The following is a 14053-nucleotide window of genomic DNA, read 5'->3' as shown; positions in this document are numbered from 1 at the left end:
ATTCGATATGGAAATCATTGAAAAAAACAGAATCCCACAAAACAGTTTTTTCCAGAGTTACTTTCTGAGTATAAGTACATTTAACTGGAATCCTAGTCTGCATAGAAACATGGCTGTGACACTCTGTACCTCAAAATAGCACCTTTTTGGTTGAAATGCTAGGGGAAGCTCAGCTCAGATTACAAAGGCTGGTGCATGTCCACTTTCCTTTGACAAAGTGGCAAACTAATGAGCTTGCATGGTCCAAGGGAATCTTGAGCAGTATAAAACAGAATATTCCTAGGGTGCAAGGCGAGGGGCTGGTTTGATTGGCAGATGCCTCTCTCTGTATGATTCATGAATGGCTTGGAGCACATTCATGTAATTTCACTGAGTGCGAGTCTCCACACGCTGATGGCTGAGTGATCACAGCACTTGGAAGGGTTTGTCAATGGCACAGTAGTGTGAGAGACAGCCCAATCTGGAGAATTAAGAGGGCACAAAAGTCCCACAGTTCCAGGTTGTACCACTTAGCATAACTCTGATGAAGTTAGTGATAAATTTGGCCTACTAATGGATAAATTAGGATTAATGTTTTCAATAATATCTACATACAGACATGAAATCCACCAAAAACAGACAACCATATGACCAGTGGCTTTCCACTGAAAGTATGGCTCTTGCAGTTAGTTAACCTGCGTTGGAAAAAAAATTTCCAAGATGCTTTCATAGGTTTTTTCCCCTTTCCTCCATACTCCCTCCCTGACAAGTTTAAAGAGCTACTCAGATGGATGAAAGCAACATTAATACTTGGTGTTCTTAAAGCATTATACAAACAAACTGGCTAATCCTCACAATCTGAGGTAGTCAACTTTTACTATCCTCATTTTATATGTGGGGAAATTGAGACAAAGAGACCTAGTTAAGACACGAAGTGCTGTCAGCAGCAGAATGGAGAACAAACCAATCCAGTCTAACTGGATGGCACTGTCCCAGGAACCATGCAAAGTCAGCTGTGTCACAGCGTCTCATGAACTTTTGTGAAGTGGTTTCTACATGGATATTTTTGCTTGGTTTAATATCATATGTCCCATTCTGTTTTGTGTTGTGCTTTTACATGATTTTTTGGCATCGTATATCACACGGAACATTTTTGGACCTCCCAAAATCCAATTCGCCTGTTGTGTGTTAACAAGTATTTGCAGTTTGCTTTTATTTACTTGATCGAATGCTAAATGGTCTCCTTTAGTACTGCTTGATGTATAACCACCTATCAGTTTCCATTTCTATTATTGAGCAGTTTCTGCAGCGCTATGTATCTGTCACTACCTTTCTGCGGTTAAGGTGTGCCAATAATTGTCCTCTTTTTATTATCTCTAACGATCCCCTATGACATTCTAGCAAGAAACGCCACCTTTAAGATGTTCGCATTGTTTATGGACAGCATTTAAAATCTGTTGCTAGCTAATCAAATGTTTCATCTGTTTGTTTGCAAGCACTGAATACATGATGGTCCAGTAATATAGTTTTCCTCAGAGTACAATATTCCCCATACATTCTCATATGAATGTCCATTTGGTTCACTTCCCAGTTTTCAAAACACAAGTACCTTTATATCTCCTGGGTATGGTCTCCTGAATAGCAGTATTAAGTACTGCAGCTTTTCTGACATTATTTCTTTGCAGCATTCAGATAGCTTCAACTATTTTTGGTCTTTTCTAGTTTTTTTAAATATAAATATTGTTCCAGTCAACATTTATATGAAGAAGCAAAGAGCAATTTCTGAAGAAGTAGAAGATAATTTCTGTTAAAATCCTTAGTTTCACTCCAGTCAGCACCATAAGCAGAGGCTTCCTGTTTTTATTTATCTGCTTCTGATCCAACCTCAGTGTGAGAAGGAATGTCACCACCAAGCAAGAGGTAAATGCAGCAACTGCTGGCCACCACTGACTGGCAGCCTCACAACAGCTGCGAGAATAAAAGAGCTGAGAAGCAGTGGGGTAGAATGGCTGCTAGAGGAACAAGTAGGCCAGAGAAAGAAGGTCCTGCCCAGCAAGATGGTGAGAAGCTGCCCCAGAGTGACAACAACCCAAAGAAGGGATGCCCAGAGCCACAGGCTGGAGAAGCCTACAGAACCAAAGGCAGTAGGAAGGAACTCAGGGTATAGCAGGAGAATTGTGGAGGACTGATTCTGCCTGCCTGGCTTAATAGGCCTGAGCTGGAACCCAGTGGCATGGATGGGCCTGGGTTCCCCTACCTGCCTCTAAAAGGCTTTAAGAGCAAAAGGGGTTCCAGGCCCCTTGAGGGCAAGGGGGATATAATCCCCGGCAACATAAGGGGAAACCTATACACCCCAGTGAGACAAATATTAATGTCCTTGGCTCCAGAACAGGACTATAAACACGCAAGAAAGGGGGACTGACATCCCCTCTGATCTGTGCAGACTCTGCAGTACACTATCTGACCAAAGGGGGATGCTGACACTCTGGGGTACCAGCCTACAAGGCAAGTTATTCACCATTCTATATGGCCTGGGGAGGGGGAAAACGAAAGGGCCGTGTTCTGCTCTCTTATGCTACACATTTTTTCATTTTGGTCATTTGTTGGTTTTACTCATAGATGTGTGGTAAAAGTGCAGAGGGCGGGGAGGAAGTGACTCCATACTCTTCTCTGTTTCAAAAGATAGCTCTTGTTGTACACTTTTTTCCACTTACATTTTATCTGGTAAAATGCATTCATGATTTCACAAAGAGATTATTGGCAAGTACAAATAAAAGGAAAAAAAATGTTGTTCCCAATCACAGGCCTCTGCTTAATATGCTGTTGGAGACATTAATGGCACTAGTGGATTGGACCATTACCCATCATCAGGTCTATCCTGTTTTAATGAAAGGGCACTGGTACACATACACAAAGGCTTACATATCACGGCATCTTTGAAACTATTAGTAATTACCCAAAAAAGCAGTAATTATGACAATTTCTTATACACAGTGGTATAAGAGCACAAGAGTCTTAAAAATCTGAAAGTTTTGCATCTTTGATTTCTCTCTCAAATAGTAGGTAGGATGTTTGGGCTGCATCCTTACTTCAGGTCATTCATGTGCCCTTTTACCTTCAGCTGCACTCTTAACAAGTATGCATAGGGATGTGCATAGTGGTATTCAGTATCCTAAGGTCGTATGTTAACAAAACTATCTCACAAAATTACATTAATGAATACTTGTTAAAATAAGGTTGTCATCTTTCCAAAGTTAAACAAGCACATGATTCCATCTCCAAAGACTCAAGTTCAAGTACTAGTTATTTTACTAGTAAAAGTGAGTTTGTAGTTGTCATCCTACTCCTTCATTTATGCATGTCACAAAATTGGATAAGTCTCTACTCGGGGAAATCCAGAACTGAGAAAAATGTTGTCTGATTAACATTGTTCCTAAGGTGCTCTGAAAATGTTTTAGATCATATTACTTCAGAGCCCGGTCTGAACAAACACTGAAACCCCATCTTTTTACTCCTCTTGCAAATATAATATTCCCTTGGCTCCTACACAGGGGAGAGAGGAAGATAGTAAGAAATAGGACAATAGGAGAATGATAAATCTTGTTTGGTGAAATTTCTCTATCTGGTTTCATACCCAGATTTCATACACCAGATAGAAAACTAAAGTAGTTGGGTAGGGTAGCAGCCCCATGACAAGTATATTATACAACTTATGCAATCAAGGATAAATTTGAGAGCACAAAAACACAAAACAGGCACAAAACTGACTCACTGTTCATAAACACTTTCAGTTCCCTTTTCGAACTGCTGCGTTCTGAATCAGTGACCTCAGTGAAGTACAGAAAGATTCCTAACAAAGTATTTTAAAATGCCATTTTAAGTAAAATATGCCTAGTATACATTCATACCTGGTGCTTAGAAACCATTGTTATAGATGCCTTAGAGACATCTTAAAAAGCTCTACATGCCCCCTTTTCCCACACCCCAAATATCTTCCCCGGACAAGATTCATGTTTCCCTCACCATCCTCTCTGCTCTGCCAATGTTCCCGGTCTTGTCTGCACATTTGTCAGCTTCTCTCATTGGTGATTTCTACTAGGCAGCCCCCTGTGCATGGTATGATCTTCCCGAGCTTAACCATAAAGGTTCTTTTCACATTTAAGACCCTCTTAAAGATCCACTTCTGCTATGATGTATACAGCGAATTAAGTTGATTGGCATACAAACTGCCCCCCCCCATTTATTTGTATCTGTCTGGAGACTGGGAGTTCCTTGGAGCAAGTAGCCATCCCTTCTTGAATGTCTGGAAAGCACCTAGCACATGGTAAGTGCTACCATAAACAAATCACTAATAATACACGGACATAGCAGAAGCTTCTGTGGGCCAGATTCCAATCTCACTTACACCAGTGTAAATCTAGAGTAGCAATTCCACTGATATCAACTTTACCGTTTCTCTGTCTTAAAATGTATGAAATTTCTTTGGATTAATAATCTTCTCTTATTTTAAAAAAAGAAATAGCTCTATATCTAATAGAATGGTATGTGATATGTACAGAGGTGTTTTCTTACCAGTGTATTTCTGTCTTACACATGGAACTACCACATGGCAACATTACAATGAAAAAAATTCTTAATTGGAAGTAGTCATTCCTGAATATAAAAATTCAACAGCAAGAATGTTTTTGAGCAACAAAAGTTTCATATATGCTCAATTTGCTCAGTGAATGATCAGAAAGCAGCTTCTCCTTTTACAATACAATCTCTTCCCTGTACTGAGATTTTCATATACCACAAAGTGGACACTCCTATGCCTTATATAGATATCCCTTATAGGGATCCCACACTAAAAGTATCGGAACGTTAAAACGAAAATGTTCAAATTTGGGTGCTGAAAATTAGTCATTAGTGCCTGAGAATGTGCAACACCCATTGACTTCCCAGAGGCGCCTCTTTAAATCAAGACATTGATTTAGAAACAGGAGTCTAAATGTGGATATAAGTGCCTAAGGAACCCAAATCTGAACCTTTTTCGCCAAAGGATCCAGTCACAACTGATCCCATCTGTACTTGCAAAGTACAAATGAAAAGTCTGAATTTGCACCCTTACTTACAGCAGCAGCAGCAGCAGACTTGTTACTTACAGACTTGTTTCCTAGACTCTTCAGCTGAGCTTACAGTTTTAAAAGCCTCATACTATAACCCATGTATTTAAATGAACCAGTACAATGGCTCCTCAAACACTTTTGAGAAATGTATTGCAATGACAAAGCTGAGGTTAGAAACTACATTCCATATATCAGTCTGAGTAATGCAACTGCCAGAAACAGAAGACAACCCCTGAATCTTTGGGGAAATCTTTTTCCTCTTACAAAACTAAAAATTCCTTCAATGTTGAAATATTATGGCAGTTTCATGAAGGGAACTACTATTTATTTGGAGATCAGTCCATCAACACCAGAGCAAAAGATCAAGCAGCACTGCAAGAATGAACCATCATTCCTACACCAAGTGTACTAATGATAACCTTTTTAATCATGATGTGCCAGATGGCTGTTTCCTAATGACATGTTGCTGCTATGAAAATTTGAGAAGGAAAAAAATTTTTGAAATATCTATGCATTGTTGACTTTATGCTTATATTCTGTATTAAATCCTTTTTACACTCAAACAGCTCCTACTCTATTTCTTAATGTGAGCTCATTAGATAACACAGACAAACATATTAAGAAATGGTCATATTCAGCTAACCATTTATACAATCAGAAACTACAGGAACTGTTAGTAAGATTGTGTCATATCACATTGTTGTGGTGATAGCAATGCAATCAATTGAACAGCCATATAAGCTGCATGTAACATGGCCCTCTCACCACCAGCACTCCACCCATTAATCCATCTTCCTTGGGGTGGATTCTATTGTTACAAATCTTCAAACAGCAGCTTCTTTCTCCTAACAAACCAAAATCTACTCCTTTAAAATGCAGTGCACCATGGGGAAATATTCAGTACTGGCCCATGACAGGTTTACTGTCACATAATTCATGCCTAATGGCAGCTAGAAACACAAGCTCTGTGTAGTTGGGGCAAATCCCAGTTTCTTCTACTCACTCTCCCTAACCGGTAGGTTCTGAGATACTGGGGTTTTAAGTCATGACCTTTTTTATGTCTAGAAAAGATACTTAAGATCATTTTTAGAGGTTTTAAAAATGTATTTGTTATAATTTTTCTCTCCCTTCAAGTCCAGTACTTCTGGATCACCTAGCTTCACAGGAAACATGCCAAAATAGTCCCACAAGAATTTTTATATATTCTCTGAAACAACTTTTTCCTGCGTGGCTTACGCAGAACACATGACAGTGTGATGTGATATAAAGGTTATACTAGCATGTTATTGAGATGACTACCATTACTGACGTGTGTAATGTGACACTCCCAAACTCATGCTGGTACACCTTTATAGCACGCTACCATGTATGCTATCATTACCTGGGAGTAAACCATTTATGTGTGATCTAGCCTAGAGTGTGGTGTTGTACAGCCAGTGGAGCAGCCCAAGGGTGAGCTCGTTTTTTAGACCTGGCTCTGGGCGATAGTAATTTTTATTAGGTTCCCACCCACTCCATGCCCTCTCCCGACCTTCCCACCTACCTGTACAATTTGGGGTACGTAGCAGCTCTGCAAAGTCTGCTTCACTCTTATGCACAGGAAGTGGTGGTAGGGTGTATCAATCCAAGAAAGTAAGGTCACCTACTGCCCCCTCTCCTGCCTTGCATTAGCACATAGGACAGGCCATGTTCTGGCCCTTAGATTGTAAACTCTTTGGGGCAGGGACTATCTTTTTGTGATTTGTGCATAGCACCTAACACAATGACACAATAACTCTCTCAATAACACAATTTGTGAATAGCTATTAGGTGCGTAGCACCTAACTCAATGATCATTGATTTGGGCGTCTGGCACAGCCATAATACAAATAGTAATAAATCTTCCAGATAAGTTTAGGTAGCATTGTATTCTATTCAGTGCTCCGTCGTGCTTTAGGTTGCTTGTTTGTATCTATGTTTCTCACATACTTGTTTGGTTTTTTTGTTTCTCTTTTTAAAAGGATTGAGGATTCATGAGTGTGAATTAGAGCTGGTCAAAGTTTAAACTAACATTTCTTTTGGGTGGCGGAGGAAAAAAAGGCCCAATGAAAATGTTCATGAAAGATTTTTAGGAGAGGTTTTTTTTTTTTTTTTTACTGAAACTCAAAAATGAAAAATTTGGGGTGAGTTTGCTTTCCCCCTTCTTCAGCAGCAAAATGGAAAAGGAGTCACAAAGAAGAGGCCACAGTTCCTGGAGCAAGAGGGACTGCAGGATCAGAGGGTGGTGGGAGAGACACTGTCGGAGGAGGGCACAGCAATTGCCCAGAGCTAATTCCCAGGACAGCCAGGAGGAGACGTCACTTGTGAGGAGTGAATCCTGTGACACCTGGGCCTGGCCCCATCCATCCCCCTGCACCCCACTGTGACAGGAAGGGGGAGCACTGGTTTCCACCTGCATGCTCACCTGCTCACATGAGTGAAGACATTTTACTTTTTCAAAAGGTATAATACCTTCAGTCACTGTCAGGGGCACAGGTGGCTCAGCTTTTGACAAGGCATAATTAAGCTCTTTGTCTGTTTATAACATGCCTGCACTTTTTTTTAACCTGGTTGGGTGATAATTAAATTAGTAACATAAATATAATCCTAATTATCAAATTTAATCTTTAAACACATATTGAGACTAGACCATTACTAACTTGTGCTCACTTCCAACCCTAAATAACAGAAGTTTCTGCTGAAGGGGAAAGCAGGTCTCTACAAAACAAAGATTAAAAGGGCAGACGTGCCAGTGTACAAACCATTACTGTTCTGCAAATCAGCAGGGATTCATATACATATGAGACAGCTCTCAGATCAAACACCAAAAATGATTTAATCTTTACAATTGCGGAAGAATTGAGTGGTGCTGGATTATGAAAAGATTTAAGGCTAAACATTAATTCATACCATTAGAAGAAAAAAAAAATCTTTCCAACCTTCATTCACTAGTTCTTGATTTCAACTAGGAAAGAAATAATAGGAGATGAACCCATGCCTATGATTATTCTCCTCCCAGAGAACAGAACTGACATTGCTTGTCTAATAACCCTTACCAACAAAATAATGTTGTCTTGAGAAGAACTATTTGCCCCACTATCCTATTTAGAGACAAAGTCCTAGGATAACTGTTAACAGAAATAGGAGAAAGTAATTATTTGGAGAACACAAAGGTCAAATATCTAAATGTTATTTTTTTTGTTACTGAAAGACAGAATGAGAACAGGTGACCACCGCATTTCAAGGAAATAAAAGGACAATTTTATTAATAATTCAAGACTAAATTTATTATTAAGAGACCAACACCCATGATATTTTATTAGTTATACAAAATTATGCACAACAACAGAGTCTACACAGCACCTTAGTATTGTATGATTTTTTGCATGATTATCACTGAAATATGGGATGATGAGTACCATCTATTAATTTGATATGGGATTTGGGACATTAGGCAACAAGTGAAGATTATTTATTTCTTAAAGGATAGTGCTCACTCTAGTGCCCTGTTGATTCTTCTCTCTGGGTGCCTCTATATATAGGGCTGTGCTCATTATTCTTGCAACTACTCCCACCGAAGTCAATAAGAGCTTTCTCTAGGAAAGGAGTAGAGGAACAGACCCATAACTGGAAAAGTACTTTGGGATGAAATGTAACACACTATATTAGATACAGTACGTCCACTTCTTTTCAAAGACATGATACAGCTTGAACATGATTTTTTTCTTTAGTGCTGTGATTTCATTATAGCAAATCATTCAACATAAAGTATATTAGATCCTATTGCTTAAGAAGAGGCTCTGAAACATTGTTGATTTTTTAACTGTTTAAATTAAAGGTTTATATTCTGACCCTATGTTATAGATAAGCGTTTAAGGCCAAGGTCACTCGTTGTGTGTACTCTCTTGCCTATAAGATAGGGATCAGTTTAATAGCTTCCATGCATATGTTTAGAAAGTACTGCACAATCTGTCAATTAATTGTCCTCCAAGGAGAAACTTACAGATAAACTTTTGCTTAAAAGGAAAGTCTTAAGGCTTATGTGTTAAGCATAACAGAATCCTGATGATTTAAGGAACTTCACTAGTTCTTTTTATCTTTTCACAGAGTTTTTTATAAGAGGGATTTGGGAAACTTTTTTGTTTTCCTACTGGAATCAGTGATGAAATTCCCATTGATTTAAATGGAAGTAGGGTTAGGTCAATGCTGAGCACTTTGGCAAATTTCACCTTTTATTTTAGGCAGAGCAGATTTGTGTTTTATACCCACTATTAATTTCTTTCCAATAAGCATAAGAACCATTATGCATTAGGGCCACAATCACTCAACCCAGCATCCAGGGCGAGTAGTGGGGCCATGAGATGGATGTCTGTATAGAGACCAGGGGGAGGGACCCTATTCATCCCAGGTCATGGTGTGACAGCAGAGCTTCTCTGTGCAAACCACCAAACAACTGCAACAAGCAGCAGAAACTGAACTGAAAATTATAATGGGGGCTTTGCTTGATTTGAAATATGTAAAGTAGTAAGATACTCCCCTCCAAAAACATCAGCCCTAATTCACATATAGTCTGTAGAAGGATTCCAAAAAAGCATAGGCTTAAAAATTGCACAAAGCGACGAACTTAGATATACATAAAGAAATGACATCTCTAGGTGCAAGAAAGTTTGGGCTTCCCTACTTCAGAGATTGGTTCTGCAGAACTGAGGGATCAAAACAGGATTCCTCTTGTAGCTACTTTGTAGATGTCTTTGTTGGGAAGATCCTGAGGCTAGCCGTAGAAGCCACCCTACCTCAGATCAAGCGAGCCTTGATATGGCCTTCTAACTTTTAGGTCAGTCACACCATAGCAATGCAAGCTACAATCAGAGAGCATTTCAGCATGGTCCACTTAGTGACAGCATCATCTAAGGAACTGACGTCAACTGAAAACAAAAAACTGGAAGGACTTTGAATGCTTAAGTTCACTCCAAGTAGAACTCCAGGGCACTTTATCCTCTTGCATTATGAGAAAGGCTTTAGGATGGGGAATGTTGTCAAGACAACAAGCTCATTAAGGTGAGATAAGGACACTCTCCACCTTGGAGAGGAATCTTGGATAACTCCAAAGGACCATTTTGTAAAATCTGGTATAAGATGGATCAATCCCTAACGCTTGAAGCTCGCTCATTTTGTAAACGGACATGTTGTTCTGGGATGTATTCACAGGAGTGTCATAACACACTGGAGGTAATTGTTTGGGGGTACACAGCACTGGTGAGGCTTCGGCTGGAGTACTGTCGAGCTTGGGCACCACACTTAAAGAAAGATGTGAACAAACTGGAAAGAGTCCAAAGGAGAGCAATAAAAATGATAAGAGGTATAGAAAACATTACCTATGAGGAAAGATTGAAAAAAAATAGGCATGTTTAATCTAGAGAAGAGAAGGCTTGGGAAGCCCTCGTAACAGTCTTCATATACGTCAAGGGCAGTTATAAAGAATGGTGATGAATTGTTTTCCATGCCCACTGAGGGTAGGTCAGGAAGCAACCGGCTTAGTTTGCAGCAAGGGAGAATTAGGTTAGATATTAGGAAAAACTTTCTAACTCTAAGGATATTTAAGCACAGGAGCCTGTCAAGTGCGGAATCTGTGAAATCCCCATCATTTAAAGACAGGTTAGACAAATACCAGTCAGGGATGATCTAGGTCTACTTGATTCCTGCCTGGCATGGGGAGAAGGACTAGGTCATCCAAGGAGAACACAAGCAATACTAGCCTGTGCAGACAGCCATGACTAAGTATTTCACAAAAGCTTGTGGCACCAGTGCCAACCCAAAAGGCAAAACACTGAATTGGCAGTGCTGTTCCTCTACAACAAATAAGGTATTTCTAGTACTTGGGGAGTATTCCTACATGCATGTAAGCTTCTACAAGGTCCAAAGTTCATAGTCCTTTGCCATCCTCTAGAAATGGCATGATGATTCCCCGGGTGACTATCTTGAACTCTTTTATTGACCACATATGCATTGCACCCTTCTGTCTTATTCATCATCAGGAACGACTAGAAATAATTTTTCCCCCTCTTTCACCTCTTGCTCAATTACTTTCTTTACCAGAAGGGATGAGTTTTCCTGCAGCAGACATGGAGAAGCCCAACAACATTCATTCAGCTGAAGGACGGACAATCTGAAGGTTAGTTTGAAAAACTGTGTATGCTCCGAAACAGCGTTTACAAATGAGATGAGGCCCTCCATGACACAAAGCTTCTAGTTGTGGCCCCAGTAGGGAGATCCTGACAGATTACTGAAAACTGCTGGTTGGCTAAATGCTCTGGAGTCTTTTAAACACTCAAAAAAATTACCTCCTGAAAGGGGGGGGAGGGAGGGACAAGCAAAGTAGAGATATCTGAATGCCAGTTAGATTGGGCAATTCAGGTCACCTTGCCACAGACTAACATACAATTTAGGGTTATCAAACATTCTATTTTATGCTCAATATTTATTCTTCCCTGGAAACATTATAAAATATCTAACACCCATAGCCTACTGCAACAAAATCTATTAAGGCCGGATTTTGTGGCATATATATATATATATATATATACATATATATATATATGCGCCAAAGTTTTCCAAAATGGATACCTAAAGCTAGAATCCTAATTCCCTTTTTAGACCCAGATTCTGCAATGTGGGTGCAGAGATTTATTCACAGAGAGCTCACTGAAAGACCCGATCTATAGACACTTAGAAGGCTTGATTTTCAAAAGTACTTAAGTTAATAGGAGCTACTGGGTTCTCAGCACTTTTGACACTCAGGTCACTTGTTTCAGTGTCTATAGGGATTTAGAATCCTAACTTTAAGCACCTATTTTTAAAATTTTGGCCCAAGTTTATTTGTCACACACAAACCTGTTTTCAAACTTTCACAAATATGAATAACTGATGTCAGAAATGCTATGTCTTCACATTAAAATTCTATAAATCTTTGTTTTTTAAAGAAAAAATCCTCAATCATCTTAAACTATCCCTTGCTCTCTTTCACTCTTTCCCTCATTTTGGCCTTTTGATGTAAATTTGAAAGGCCAGTGTTACACATTAAACTATTACTGAGTTGAACACAGATCCTATAATCTATTACAAGAAACATTTTCACAGAAGTAATAAAAGAGAGCGACAAGATAAAAATATTCTTAGTAAAACAAGCATATTGACTTGATCACAAATCCAGGATTGGATCTGTGGGTATGTTACTTACTTTGCTCCCTGTTTCAGAGTAGTAGCTGTGTTAGTCTGTATCCGCAAAAAGAAAAAGAGTACTTGTGGCACTTTAGCGACTACTCTTTTTCTTTTTGCTCCCTGTGTTATTTTAACTCTTCCAAAAGTCTTGTGGCCACAGCAGCCATGGGCATGGATCTTAAACATATAACAATACATCATTATTCTTATTGCCACTATTATATCGGCTTGGGTATGGGAAAGCAAAGTTTGACTTTGAAAAATAAAAATCTATACAAAAGAGAAATGTCCCTCACTTAGAGAAGCGTTGACATTACAATCCTTACCCGCCTAAATGCTGTGAATTGTACTGTTCTTTTTAAAGCTATTGCTGTATTTTGTCATTATTTCCCTGTGAAGATTTGTGTCATTTTACACCAATACAAATACAATTTTAAAAATGTTATAAATATATAAAAAGGAATGTCCTTTACTTATGTCCCTACTGAGACCAGTGAAGAAAATTTAAATCCTGCTTAAAGGTGACCTGAAAAGGTGGGAAAACAAGCAGGGCTTGTGTCCTTTTTGCCCCCCTGCTTTTAGCCATATACAATATCGCTTTTTATTTTTAAGTGGGCTTTCCCCCTGGCTTTTTACATTCGAAATTCAAGTCCTGCCTAGGAGGGTGAACCAGTTGGGTGACATCCAAAGGGCGAAGGGAGGGAGAGGTGAGCAAGGGGCAAGGGAGAGACTATTTAGAGACTAATTAGAGCGCTAGGGACCGGGCCTGACCCTTTCAGCCGCCAACACCCAGCCTTTGCGGGGGTGAACTCTGTGCTGTCTAGCTCTGGGGCGTGCTGACAGGATGTTCCGAGTGTTTTGCGGTCCTCTCCTGCCAGGAGCCTGCGCTCGCCCTCCCGCTCCGCGGCACTACGCAACCACTCCCCTGGCCAGCGCTTCTTCAAACTGCTGCGAAGGAAGGAAACTTTTGGTGCGTGACTTTCGGTTTAGCTGCGGCGCGTCAAGCCCGCGGGCCTGTGCCGGGGGGAGGCAGAAGTTGTATCAGCAGCTGCCTCTCCCAGGCCCGCTCAGTGAGCGAGCCGAGGCCACAGCCCCTTCCCTGCCCGCCGGGGGCCACCCCCGCTGCAGATCGGGTTACCTCCGAGCCTGCGGAACTCGCTTTCCCGCATCCCCTGCATGCTGCGCCCGCTGTAGCCGTAGCCGGCCCCGGGGGGACACATGCGCTGGAAGGACTGGAAGGACAGCAGCTCTCCCCATGGCGGCGCCGCCTGCAGCTGCAGCTGCGGCTCGGCCCGGCTCTGCGCCTGCCCTGCCATGTTGCAAGCCCTCCGCTGGCGCAAACTTTCCTGGCCGAGCCCCTCCCAGCCCAGCACGGGGAGGCGGAGATCGGGCGGGCCGGCTCCTGCCGCCGCCGCCGCCCTCCCCCAGCAAAGGACGCTCCACCCAGCGTCCGCTTGGGCTCTCAGGCCCTGTTCCTGCCGCGGGCCGCATCCCCGCGCCGCGCCCTCCCAGCCCTCGCCCCGCCGCCGGAGGAGGGGAAGCACCTGTTCCAGGTTGCTGAGAGAAGCCCCGGGGTGATTTATTAGGCTCTAATAAATGTGTTAGTCTCTAAGGTGCCACAAGTCCTCCTTTTCTTTTTGCGAATACAGACTAACACGGCCGCTACTCTGACACCAAAAGAAAGTGGTTGATGGCGGGAGTAATGGAGTCGTTTTCTATCCCAAAGTTGC

The 14053-nt window shown here is 41.1% G+C and overlaps 1 protein-coding gene across 2 annotated transcripts in view; it reads right to left on the bottom strand.

The window, feature by feature from the left end:
• Positions 1-13705, bottom strand: part of MOCOS (molybdenum cofactor sulfurase) — a 394513-nt gene extending 380808 nt beyond the window's left edge. For both annotated transcript variants that reach the window (XR_006279147.1, XM_038388277.2), the window contains exon 1: positions 13462-13705. Coding sequence is in view for 1 of the 2 variants with exons in the window: in XM_038388277.2 (XP_038244205.1) it covers positions 13462-13639 (178 nt within the window). In the remaining variant the exon portion in view is untranslated. The remainder of the gene's footprint in view (positions 1-13461) is intronic.
• Positions 13706-14053: the final 348 nt, after the last annotated feature.

Source organism: Dermochelys coriacea, chromosome 2 (assembly GCF_009764565.3).
Source record: "Dermochelys coriacea isolate rDerCor1 chromosome 2, rDerCor1.pri.v4, whole genome shotgun sequence".
NCBI lineage: Eukaryota > Metazoa > Chordata > Testudines > Dermochelyidae > Dermochelys > Dermochelys coriacea.
Note: the sequence above shows the minus strand (reverse complement) of the source record. Positions and strands in the feature narration are given on the sequence as shown.